Raw genomic sequence first — 11,703 nt, 5'->3', positions numbered from 1 at the left:
TGGTCAGCACAGAGCCTGATGTGAGGCTCGAACCCACGAACCGCGAGATCATGACCTAAGCAAAAGTTGGATGCTTAACCGACTAAGCCACCCAGGCGCCCCTCTAGTAGCCTTTTAGTGGAGTCTTCGGGGTTTTCCAAGCAGAGTATCATGTTGTCTGTGAAAAGTGAAAGTTTGACTTCTTCTTTGCCAATTTTGATGCCTTTTATTTCATTTGTGGTCTGATTGCTGAGGCTAGGACTTCCAACACTACATTAAACAACAGTGGTGAGAGTGGACGTCCCTGTTGTGTTCCCAATCTCAGGGGGATAGCTCTTAGTTTTTCCCCATTGAGGATGGTATTAGCTGTGGGCTTTTCATATATATATATGTATATACATATATATATAATTTTTTTTGATGTTTATGTATGTTCCTTCTATCCTGACTTTCTTGATGGTTTTTATTAAGAAAGATGCTATATTTTGTCAAATGCTTTTTCTGCATCTGTTGACAAGATCATATGGTTCTTATCCTTTCTTTTATTGTGATGTATCATATTGATTAATTTGTGAATATTGAACTAGCCCTGCAGCCCAGGAATGAATCCCTTTTATAAGCTGTTGAACTCGATTTGCTAGTATCTTGTTGATAATTTTTGCATCCATGTTCATCAGGGATATTGGCCTGTAATTCTCCTTTTTTGTGGGGTCTCTCTCTGCTTTGGGAATCAAGGTAATGCTGGCTTAACTTTCCACATTTTGAAGACAGAAATGTGTAACATTTGTAAGTACATCACTGAAAGGTCTGAAATGTAGTTGAATTGGGTAACTATGAGGTTCTTGGCTACTCTTATTTAGAAAAGACGATATGGTCTTGTGGTTAGTGAGAGAGATGATAACCAGAGGACCCCAATCTAATTTTAGCCAGGCTGCTGAACAGCGTGATTTGGGGCAGAGCACTCATTGTACTCACTCTCAATTGCCTGCTTTTCTATTCATTGCCTAATAAATGTCCTGGACACACGTGGGCAGCAACTTAACTGCAGATCCAGGACCTTACCGTACTCAAACCTACCTTTTTGATTCTCTCAATTAAAACCCACAGTCTACCAAGATATCAATTCTATTAAAAAATCAGTCATATGCTTCCTGTTCTATGCCTCTTTTGTATTCAAGACCATCACCCTCTCCTTCACATGGATGGTCTGGGAGTTGAGATAGATTAGAACTTTTTAAAGATGTAAAGAGTTTGGCATAACAGAAGGGTCAACTAATGGTTATGACAATTAATAATAAAAACGAGTACAACAAATTAGTACATGTACTTCAGATGGTGATCAAAACAGTGTTTTGTTTCACTTTCTCTGGCGTGTTTAAGGGGCTCTGAAGGGGAAGGGCTGGACGAACCTAGGATGCATGAGCCACAGGGCAAGTCACTGACTGTGTGTAAGCTTGTACAATGCTCTGTACTGCTTTTACTTCATGTATATGCTATTTGGTTACATGGTTATATAATTACTCCATGACCAAGCTCAATATTTTTTTATACCTTTTCTGGTTTGGATGGTAGAGAAATTTTATTGCCCCTAATCAGGTGAACCTGCAAGAGTTGTGGACCATGTATGACACCCTGTAAATTAAGCCAGCACATGTAATAAATTATAACTACTCATACTTACAATTCATGTTTTTTTTCCCCCTTTACTTTCCAAAGGCTCGCTTTTCTCCATTTTTCTACTATCAAAGTCAAGAGCTGCCTAATGGTTCTGTCAAGGAGGCTCCGGCTCCTGCTCCAGCTCCGGCTCCGGCTCCAGCTCCGGCTCCGGCTCCGGATCCTCTGGAGGTTTCAAGTCCAGATACTACAGAGGAAGTAGGAGATCATAAGCCTAAACTCTGCCAGCTGGTTAGAGGTGAAAATGGCTATGGCTTTCACTTAAACGCGATTCAGGGTCAGCCAGGCTCGTTCGTCAAAGAGGTATGGTAATCTGGTTCTAGCAGCCCAATGAACACACCACAGTTAGGAGAGTTCTATTCTCTCCCGCTCATTGATGGCTTAGGTTACACTGAAGGCCTACACTGACAGTCTCACTTGGGTGTACATAAATGCTGTCATGGTCCTGTATTCTTTAAGGTCATGACTAGTATGTGACCAGTAAGCTCATGTCTTTTGTTTTTCTTAAACATCTAATTGTCTTTAGGTACTTTCAAATCAGAGTGAATCGTCACGACTGTGGTTGACAGTCACTACCAAGTCTGACTGGGAGTGATACTTGTTTACTCCTGTGCATTTGGCATAATGCCTCCAGCCTGTAGGGACTGACAGTGAGAGTATCCCCATAGCTCTCAAGTTGGGAATGAAGAAGAGGAACCTATGAAATCTAATTAGTACTCCAGCCCAGAAGACATACAATATGATAACCACTGTAATGCTACTTGGTATTTTCTTCTGGTGATCTTAATGATTCCTTAAAAATTGAAGTATAGTTGACCTACAATGTTATAGTAATTTCAGGCATACAACATAGCATTTTCATAATTATATGCATTACAAATTCTCCTCATTGGTAAGTGTAGTTACCACTGTCACCATAGTTATTAAATATTGTTGACTCCATTTCCTAAGCTGTACTTTTAATTCTTGTGATTTGTTTTTTTTTTTTTTTTTTTTTGTGATTTGTTTTATAACTGGAAGCTTGTACTTCTTAATCCCCTTTGCCTATTTTGCCCATATCCCCTGTCTGCCTCTGCTTTGGCAACCACGAATTTTTTCTCTGGATTTGAATTTATTTCTGTTTGTTTTGTTTCTTGGATTCTATATATAAGTGAAATCATAAGGCTGATTTCTGTCTGACTTTGGTCCATCCATGTTGTTTTGAATGGCAAGATTTCATTCCTTTTTATGGCTGAGTAATATTTGATTGTGGACTCCTGCCCCCATCTTCTTTATCCTTTCATCTATCAATGGACACTTAGGTGGCTGTAGACATAGGGTGCACAGATCTTTTCAAATTGGTGTTTTTGTTTTCTTCGGGTAAACACTGGGAAGTGAAATCACTGGATCTTATAGTAGTTCTATTTTCAATTTTTTAAGGAATCTCCATACTGTTTTCCATAGTAGCTGCACCAATTTATGTTCCCACCCACAGTACACAGGGGTTCATTCCCTTTTCTCCACATCCTTGCTGATACTGATCATTTCTTACCTTTTTGATACTAGCTTTTCTGATAAGTGTGAGGTGAGATCTCATTGTGGTTTTGATTTGCCCTTTCCTGATTAATAATGTTGAGCATCTTTTCATGCATCTCTTGGCCATTTGGAAAAATGCCTATTCAGGTCTTCTGCGCATTTCTTAATTGGATCATTTGTTGTTGTATAAGTTCTTTATTTCTTTATCATCATCATTGGATATATGACTTGCAAATATCATATATCCATTGTTGTTGTATAAGTTCTTTATTTATCATCATCATTGGATATATGATTTGCAAATATCTTCTCTATTCAGTAGGTTGCCCTTTCATTTTGTTGATGCTTTCCTCTACTCTGCAGAAGCCTTTTAGTTTGATGTAGTCTGAGTAGTTTCTTTTTGCTTTTATTTCCCTTGCCTGAGGAGACAGATCTAGAAAAATGTTGCTAAGGTTGATGCCAGAGTAATTACTGCCTGTATTTTCCTCTAGGAGTTTTATGATCTCAGGTCTCCCATTTAGGTCTTTAATCCATTTTGAGTTTATTTTTGTGTGTGGTGTGAGGAAGTGGTCCAGTTTTCCCAGCACCATTTATCGAAGAGACTGTCTCCCCCCGCCCCCCCATATAGTCTTCCCATCTTTGTTGTAGGTTAATTGACCATATAAGCGTGGGTTTATTTCTGGGCTCTCTGTTCTGTTCCATTGATCTATGTGTCTATTTTTGTGCCAGTACCACACTGCTTTGATTACCGTAGCTTTGAGTATACCTTAAAATCTGGGACTGTGAGACTCCCCCAGCTTTGTTCTTCTTAAGATTGTTTATCTATTTGAGATCTTTGTGGTTCCATAAAAATGTTAGGATCTTTTGTTCTAGTTTGGAGAAAACTACTATTGGGATTTTGATAGGGGTTGTATGGAATCTGTAGATTGCTTTGGGTACTATGAACATTTTAACAATATCCTTCCAATCTATAAGCATGGGATATATTTCCATTTAAGTGTGCCATCATCACTTTCACCATCATCTTATAGTTTTCAGAGTATAGGTCTTTCAAACCTCCTTCTTAACTTCCTTGGTTAAATTTATTCCTATGTATTTTATTCTCTTTGATGGAACTGTAAATGGGATTGTTTTCTAAATTTCTCTTTCTGCTACTTTGTTATTAGTGTATAGCAACAGAACAGATTTCTGTATATTAATGTTTTAACTTTTGCAACTTTATTGAATTCATTTACTCGAATAGGTTTTGGTGGAGTCTTTTACTTCTTCCTTACCAATGTGGATGTCTTTTATTTCTGTTCTTTTCTGATTTTTGCTGTTAGAACATCCAGTACAACATCAAATAAAGGCGGAAGAGTGGACATCTTTGTCTTCCTCCTGATCTTAAGGGAAAAGCTTTCAGCTTTACACCATTGACTATGGTAACTGAGGGTTTGTCATATAGGATCTTAATTATGTTGAAATATGTTCCTTCTAAGCTCTCTTTATTAAGTTTTTATCATGCTGAATTTTGTCAAATGTTTTTTCTGTATCTACTGAGATGGTCATTAGATTTTTAACTCTCATTTTGTTAATGTGGTGTATCACATTGATTTGTGGATACTGAACCATTCTTGCATCCTTGGAATAAATACAACTTGACTGTGGTTAATGATCCTTTTAATGTGTTGTAGAATTTGGTCAGTTAATATTTTGAGAATTTTTGCATCTATGTTCATCAGAAATATTGGTGTATAATTTTGTGTATGTGTGTGATGTGTTTGTCTGGTTTTGGTATCAGGGTAATGCTGGTCTTGTAGAATGAAGTTGGAAGCTTTACTTCTTCTCTTTTTTGGAATGCTTTGAGAAGGATAAATATTAACTCTTCTTTAAATGTTTGGTAGAATTCACCTGTGAAGCCATCTTGTCCTGGACTTTTGTTTGTTGAGAGTTTTTGATTCCTGATTCAATTTTGTTACCTGTAATCAGTCTGCTCAGATTTTCTATTTTTTCCTGACTCAGTCTTAGAAGATTCTGTTTCCAGAAATTTATCTATTTCTTCTGGGTTGTCCAATTTATTTATTTTTATTAAAGTATAGTTGACATATATTAGGCGTACAACTTAGCGATTCAACAATTCAACCACAAGTATAGCAACCGTCTGTCACCGTACAACACTATTACAATATAATTGACCATATTTCCGATGCTGTACCTTTTATCCTGCTACTTGTTCATTCTATAATTGGGATCCTGTATCTCCTGCTCTCCTTCACCCATTCTGTCCATCACCCCAATCCCTTCCCCTTTGACAGTCATTAGTTTATTCTCTATTTATGGATTTGTTTCTGCTTTTTGTTTCTTTTTAAGTTTTTAGATCCCACATATAAGTGAATATGTGGTATTTGTTTTTCTTTTATTTTACCTCTAGGTCTATCCATGTTGTCTCAAATGGCAGATTATCTTTTTCTATTTTGAAGGCTGAATAATGGACACTTAGGTTGTTTTCATATTTCAGTTATTGTAATTAATGCTGCTACAAACATAGGGGTGCATGTATCTTTTCAACTTAGTGTTTCCAGTTTCTATGGGTAAATACCTAGTAGTGGAATTACTGGAACCTATGGTATTTGTTTTCAATGTTTTGAAGAACCTTCACACTGTTTACCATAGTCACTACACCAGTTTACCTTCTCCCCAACAATGCAGGAGTGTTCCTTTATCTCCACATCCTTGCCAACACTTGTTATTTCTTGTTGTTTTGATAACCATTCTGACAGGTGTGAGGATGATATCTCATTGTGGTTTTGATTTGTGTTTCCCTGATCATTAGTGATGTTGGGCATCTTTTCATGTGCCTGTCAGCTATCTATAGGTCTTTGGAAAAATGTCTATTCAGGGCCTCTGCCCAATTCTGTTTATTTGTGCTGGTGTTGAGTTGTATATCATTTGCAAATATGTTCTTCCATTTAGTAGGTTGCTCTTTCATTTTGTTGATGCTATCTCTGCTGTGTAACATTTTTTTAGTTTGGTGTAGTCCCGGTAACTTATTTTTGCTTTTATTTCTCTTGCCTGAGAGCATAGATCTAGAAAAATGTTGCAATGGTCAATGTCAAAGACATTACTGCTTGTGTTTTCTTCTAGGATTTTTATAGCTCAGGTTTCATTTAGGTCTTTCATTTTGAGTTTATTTTTGTGTATGGTGTGAGAAAGTGATCTGGTTTCATTCTCTTGCATGCAGCTGTCCAGTTTTCACAGCATAATTTATTGAAGAGACTATCTTTTCTCCACTGTGTATTTTTGCCTCCTTGTTGTAGATTGACCAAATAAGCGTGGGATCATTTCTCGGCTGTCTATTCTATTCTATTGAACCATGTGTTTATTTTTTGTGCCAGTACCACACTGTTTTGATTACTGTAGCTTTGTAGTATATCTTTAAAAGATTTTTTTTTTAATGTTTATTTTTGAGAGAGTGTGTGAGCAGGGGAGGAGCAGAGAGAGAGGGAGACACAGAATCTGAAGCAGGCTCCAGGCTCTGAGTGTATAGCAACAGAGCCTGATGCAGGGCTCAGACTCACAAATGGTGAGTTCATGACCAAAGCTGATGGTCATGCTCAACTGACTGAGCCACCCAGGCTCCCTGATTTGTAGTATATCTTGAAATCTGGAATTGTGATATACAAAGTTTTGTTTTTCTTTCTCAAGATTGCTTTGGCTATTTGGTGTCTTTTGTGGTTCCATACAAATTTTAGTATTATTTCTTTCTAGTTCCGTGAAAAGTACTGTTGGCAGTTTGATAGGAATTGCACTGAATCTGTAGATTGCTTTGGGTGCTATAACATTTTAACAATATTTGTTCTTCCAGTACATGGGCATGGAATGTGTTTCCATTTGTTTCATCTTCAATTTCTTTCATCAATATCTTAAGTTTTCGGAGTATAGGCCTTACACTTTCTTGGTTAAGTTTATTCCTAGTTATTTTATTCTTTTTGGTGCAGTTGTAAATAGAATTGCTTTCTAAATTTCTTTTTCTGCTACTTTGTTATTAGTGAATACCAACAGAACTGATTTTTGGGAATTAATTTTATATCCTGCAACTTTACTGAATTCATTTGTTCTAATAGTTTTCTGGTGGAGTCTGTAGGGTTTTCTATATATGGTATGTCATATATAAATAATTTACTTTTGCTGTATCAATCTGGATGTCTTTATTTCTTTTTTTGGTCTGATTCTTGTGCCTAAGTTTTCCAGTGTTATGTTGGACAAAAGTGGCAAGAGGGAAGACTGTCCAATTTATTGGCTTCTAATTTCTGATAATAGTCTCGTAATCCTTTGTATTTCTATGGTGTTGCTGGTAACTTCTTTCATTTCTCATTTTGAGTCCTTTCTTGCTGAGGCTGCCTAAAGTTACACACATGTTTATATCTCAGAGAAGTAGTTCTTGATTTCATTGATCTTTTCTATTTTTTTAGTCTCTATTTCTACTCAGATCTTTATTTTCTTCCTTCTACTAACTTTGGGTTTTGTTCCTTTTCTAGCTCTTTCAGGTATAAGGTTAAATTGAGAATTTTCTTATTGCTTAGGGCAGTATCTCTATAAGCTGCTTAGCACAGCTTTTATTATATCCCAAAGAGTTTGAATTGTGTCTTTATTTTCATTTGTCTCCATGTATTTTTTAAAAATTTCTTTCTTGATTTCTTGGTTCACCCATTCATTGTTTAGTAGCATGTTATTTAGCCTCCATCTACTGTGTTCTTTTTAGATTTTTTTCTTGTGATTTCTAGTTTCATACTGTTGTTGTTGGAAAAGATGTAGGATAGGATTTCAGTCTTAAATTTATTGAGATTTGTCTTGTGACCTAACATGTGATCCTAGGGAATGTTCAATGTCTACTTGAAAAGAATGTGTATTTAGCTGTTTCTGGATGGAATGTTCTATATATACCTGTTAAGTCTATCTGGTCTAATGTGTTGTTCAAAGTCTCCATTTCCTTATTGATTTGTCTGGATGATATAGCCACTGATCTAAGTGGAGTATTATTGTTATTGTATTACTGTTAATTTCTCCCTTTAAAGATATATATTAAAAGCTGATGTATGCATTTTGGTGCTCCTATGTTGGGTGCATAGATATTTATAATTGTTAGATGTTGGATTGTTCCCTTTATCATTATGTAGTGCCTTTGTCTCTAGCTATAGTCTGTTTTAAAGTATTTTATTGGGACGCCTGGGTGGCTCAATTGGTTAAGTATCCAACTTCGGCTCAGGTCATAATCTCATGGTTTGTGGTTTCAAGCCCCATGTTGAGCCCTGTGCTGACAGCTCAAGCCTGAAGCCTGCTTCAGATCCTATGTCTCCCTCTCTCTGCCCCTCCCCCACTCACACTGTCTCTCTCAAAAATATATCAACATTAAAATAAACATTAAAAAAAAGTCTGTTTCATCTAATGTAAGTATTGCGACTCTTCATTTGTCCCCCTTCATTTGTATGGTTTTGTTTTTAATGTTTATTTTTGAAGGAGAGACAGAGCATGAGCAGGGGAGGGGCAGAAAGAGAGGGAGACACATAATCCTAAGCAGGCTCCAGGCTCAGAGCCTGATGCAGGGCTTGAACTCACGAGCTGTGAGATCATGACCTGAGCCGAAGTCAGACACTTAACCGACTGAGCCACCCAGGTGCCCTTGTTATGGTGTGTTTTCTAGCCCTTCACTTTCAGCCTGTGTCTTTAGGCCTGAAGTGAGTCTCCTATAGGCAGCATATATAGATGGGTCTTTTTTATATCCATTCAGTGACCTTGTCTTTTCATTGGAGCATTTAGACCATTTACATTTAAAGTAATCGATAGGCATTCACCTATTGACATTTTGTTATTTTCTGGCTATTGGTGTAGTTCTTTTGTTCTCTTCCCTTGTGATTGATGACTTTCTTTAGTGTTATGCTTGGATTCCTTTCTTCTTTTTGTGTATCAACGATAGGTTTTTGGCTTATGGTTACCATGAAGTTCCTACATAACATCCTAAGTATATAGCAGTGTATAATAAGTTGGTCACTTAAATTCGAATATATTCTAAAAGCACTACATGTTTATTCCCTCCCCTCCACATTTCATGCATGTCTTATTTCACACATCTTTTTATTTTGTAAATTGCTTAACCCTTTGATTTATTATTTTATTTTTTAAAAATCTTAATATTTTATTTCTGAGAAAGTGTGTGAGCATGAGAGGGTCGGTCAGAGAGAGAGGGAGACACAGAATCTGAAGCAGGCTCCAGGTTCTGAGCTGTCAGCACAGAGCCCGACGCAGAGCTCGAACCCATGAACTGTGAGATCATGACCTAAGCGAAAGTCGGACGCTTAACCAACTAAGCCACCCAGGCGCCCCGGTAGAACATTCTTGCATGTAGGTTTTTTTCCTTTCAGCTCTTTGCAGGCCCGAGAGGGAGTGGCATCTAGCTCAAAGTTTCTACTGAAAAATCAGCAGCGAGCCTTATGGCATTTCCCTGGTTTGGAGCTAGCTGCCTTTCTCTTGTTGCTTTTAAGATTCTCTATCTTTAATCTTTGAGATTTAAATTATTATGGGTCTTGGTGTTCCTCCTTGGGTTCATCTTGTTTGGGGTTCTCCTGGACCTGAATGTCTCCCTAGGTTAGGGGAGGTTTTCAGCTATTATTTCTTCAAATAAACTTTGTCCCTTTCTGACAGGAATAACATGACATAAATGTTACCAGGCTTGATATTTCCCCAGAGATTCCTTAACCTAACCTCAATTTTTTTTCTTTTTGTTCTTCAGTTTGGGTGCTTTCCACATTACCTGTCTTTCTGGATAACTGATCTGTTGGTTCTTCTTTATCATCTGTTGATTCCTCCTAGTGTCTTTTTTTCAGTTATCATAAGAAAAAACAGAAATAGAGTATATTTTCTCTCTCCTGAGTTCATCTACTGCTCAGGTTGATTGCTTATCTCCATTTTGTTCAGTTCTTTGTCTTAGGTTTTGTCTTCTTTCATGTGGAGCATTATTTCTCGGTCTCCTCATTTTGACTTTTGGTGTTTGTTTCTATGAATTAGGCCAAAACAGCTACCTCTGCCTTGTTAAGAAATGTCCCCAGTGCAGACTGCGTGTGGCTGCTGGCATGGCTGGACCAGGGCTGGGCTGGGGGGTAGCTTGGGGTGCTTTGTGCCCTGGTGCGGCAGCTGGAGCTGTAGTGGGTGAAGGCTGAGGGGTCCTGGCATGAGCCATACTGGGGCTGCCTTGAGCTGGTGTGGGCGAAGGCCCCAGGGCTTGCTGGGGTGGCCTGGACCCTAGGCTTGTCTGCACTGTCCTGGTGGAGACAGGAGGTCAGCAATGGTACTTGCCAGTAGCTGTGACTCTGGAGAATTTCAGGAGTTTCCCTACCATTTGGCGGGTGCTCTAGGGTTGGTAAATTGGTTCCCTTCAATCAGTCTGGTTGCTCTTTATACTGCTGCTTCTTTGCTGTGCCCCAGGTCTGGAGAATCTCTGTGCAGGGCCCTTAGCGCTGTCGCTCCCTAGGGCAGTTTGTAGCTTTGAGGGTGCGGTTTTCATTATGACTGTGGCTCCTGCCGTTCTTTATGTGGTTGCTCTGCCCTTTGTTGTGCAGAAGCTGTTCAAGCAGCCCTCAGTTCTTCAGGAAGAATTGCTCTGTATGTAGGTGTAGACTTGGCGTTCATGGGAGGCGGTGAGTTCAGGGTCTTGTGCTGTCATCTTGGACCCCTCCAATGGTACTCGTTTGAGTATGGAAGTTGAAGCTTTGAGAAGCAGGAAAGCATTAGAGCACCTTTCTTCTGTACCTCAAGGAGAAATGAGATTGTTAAAAATAGATTCTCAAACGCTTCTCTCCTCTGAAGGGAAGCGAATCTAACCTTCCCTTATCTGTGTCAGGAAGGGATAATTGAGAACCTCTTTTTCACAGGTACAGAAGGGCAGCCCTGCCGAACTGGCGGGGCTGGAGGATGAGGATGTCATCATCGAAGTGAACGGAGGGAACGTGCTGGAAGAACCCTATGAGGAAGTGGTAGACAGGATCCAGAACAGTGGGAAGAATGTCACACTCTTAGTCTGTGGAAAGAAGGCCTATGATTATTTCCAGGCTAAGAAAATCCCTATTGTTTCCTCTATGGCTGATCCACTGGATGAACCCAAAGAAGTAGTGTCGGCGGAATCAGAGCACGACTCACAGGTGGCAAAAGAACGAGTGAGTGGGGACATGTTTATTGTACCCTGGTAGGCTAGGTCACCAGGAGAAAGTCCTTAATAAGTACACCTCAGGTCTATGTTTACCACAGACTTCCGAGAACACAAGAAAATTATTATGTAGCGGTAAGTCGTTTTGGTGGAGAGGAAGTGGTATGAAGGCAAGTTTCTTTTTCATAGCATGGAGTTGACAGTAATTGTCCAGAGAAGATGAAAGTTTATCAAAATTATAATGGACCCACCAGCAGAACGTGAATCAGACTAGCTATGTACAAATTCTGGTTCTGTCACTTAACATCCTTGGGCAAACGGATTTATGCTCTTTGCCTCACTTTCCCCATCTGTAAAAC

The 11,703-nt window shown here is 38.7% G+C and overlaps 1 protein-coding gene across 3 annotated transcripts in view; it reads left to right on the top strand.

Annotated features, from left to right (window-relative positions):
- The window catches only part of PDZK1 (PDZ domain containing 1), a 46,562-nt gene that overhangs the window by 33,171 nt on the left and 1,688 nt on the right, over positions 1-11,703 (top strand). Inside the window, exons 7-8 of one of the 3 annotated variants that reach the window (XM_077753468.1) lie at positions 1,696-1,956; positions 11,073-11,339. In XM_077753468.1, the coding sequence (XP_077609594.1) occupies positions 1,696-1,956; positions 11,073-11,339 (528 nt within the window). Of the gene's footprint in view, positions 1-1,695; positions 1,957-11,072; positions 11,355-11,703 lie in introns of all 3 variants that reach the window. The other 2 variants (XM_077753459.1, XM_077753477.1) reach the window with 2 other exon arrangements.

The sequence above is a fragment of the Crocuta crocuta genome, unplaced genomic scaffold, assembly GCF_008692635.1.
Source record: "Crocuta crocuta isolate KB4526 unplaced genomic scaffold, BGI_CrCroc_1.0 scaffold620, whole genome shotgun sequence".
NCBI lineage: Eukaryota > Metazoa > Chordata > Mammalia > Carnivora > Hyaenidae > Crocuta > Crocuta crocuta.
Note: the sequence above shows the minus strand (reverse complement) of the source record. Positions and strands in the feature narration are given on the sequence as shown.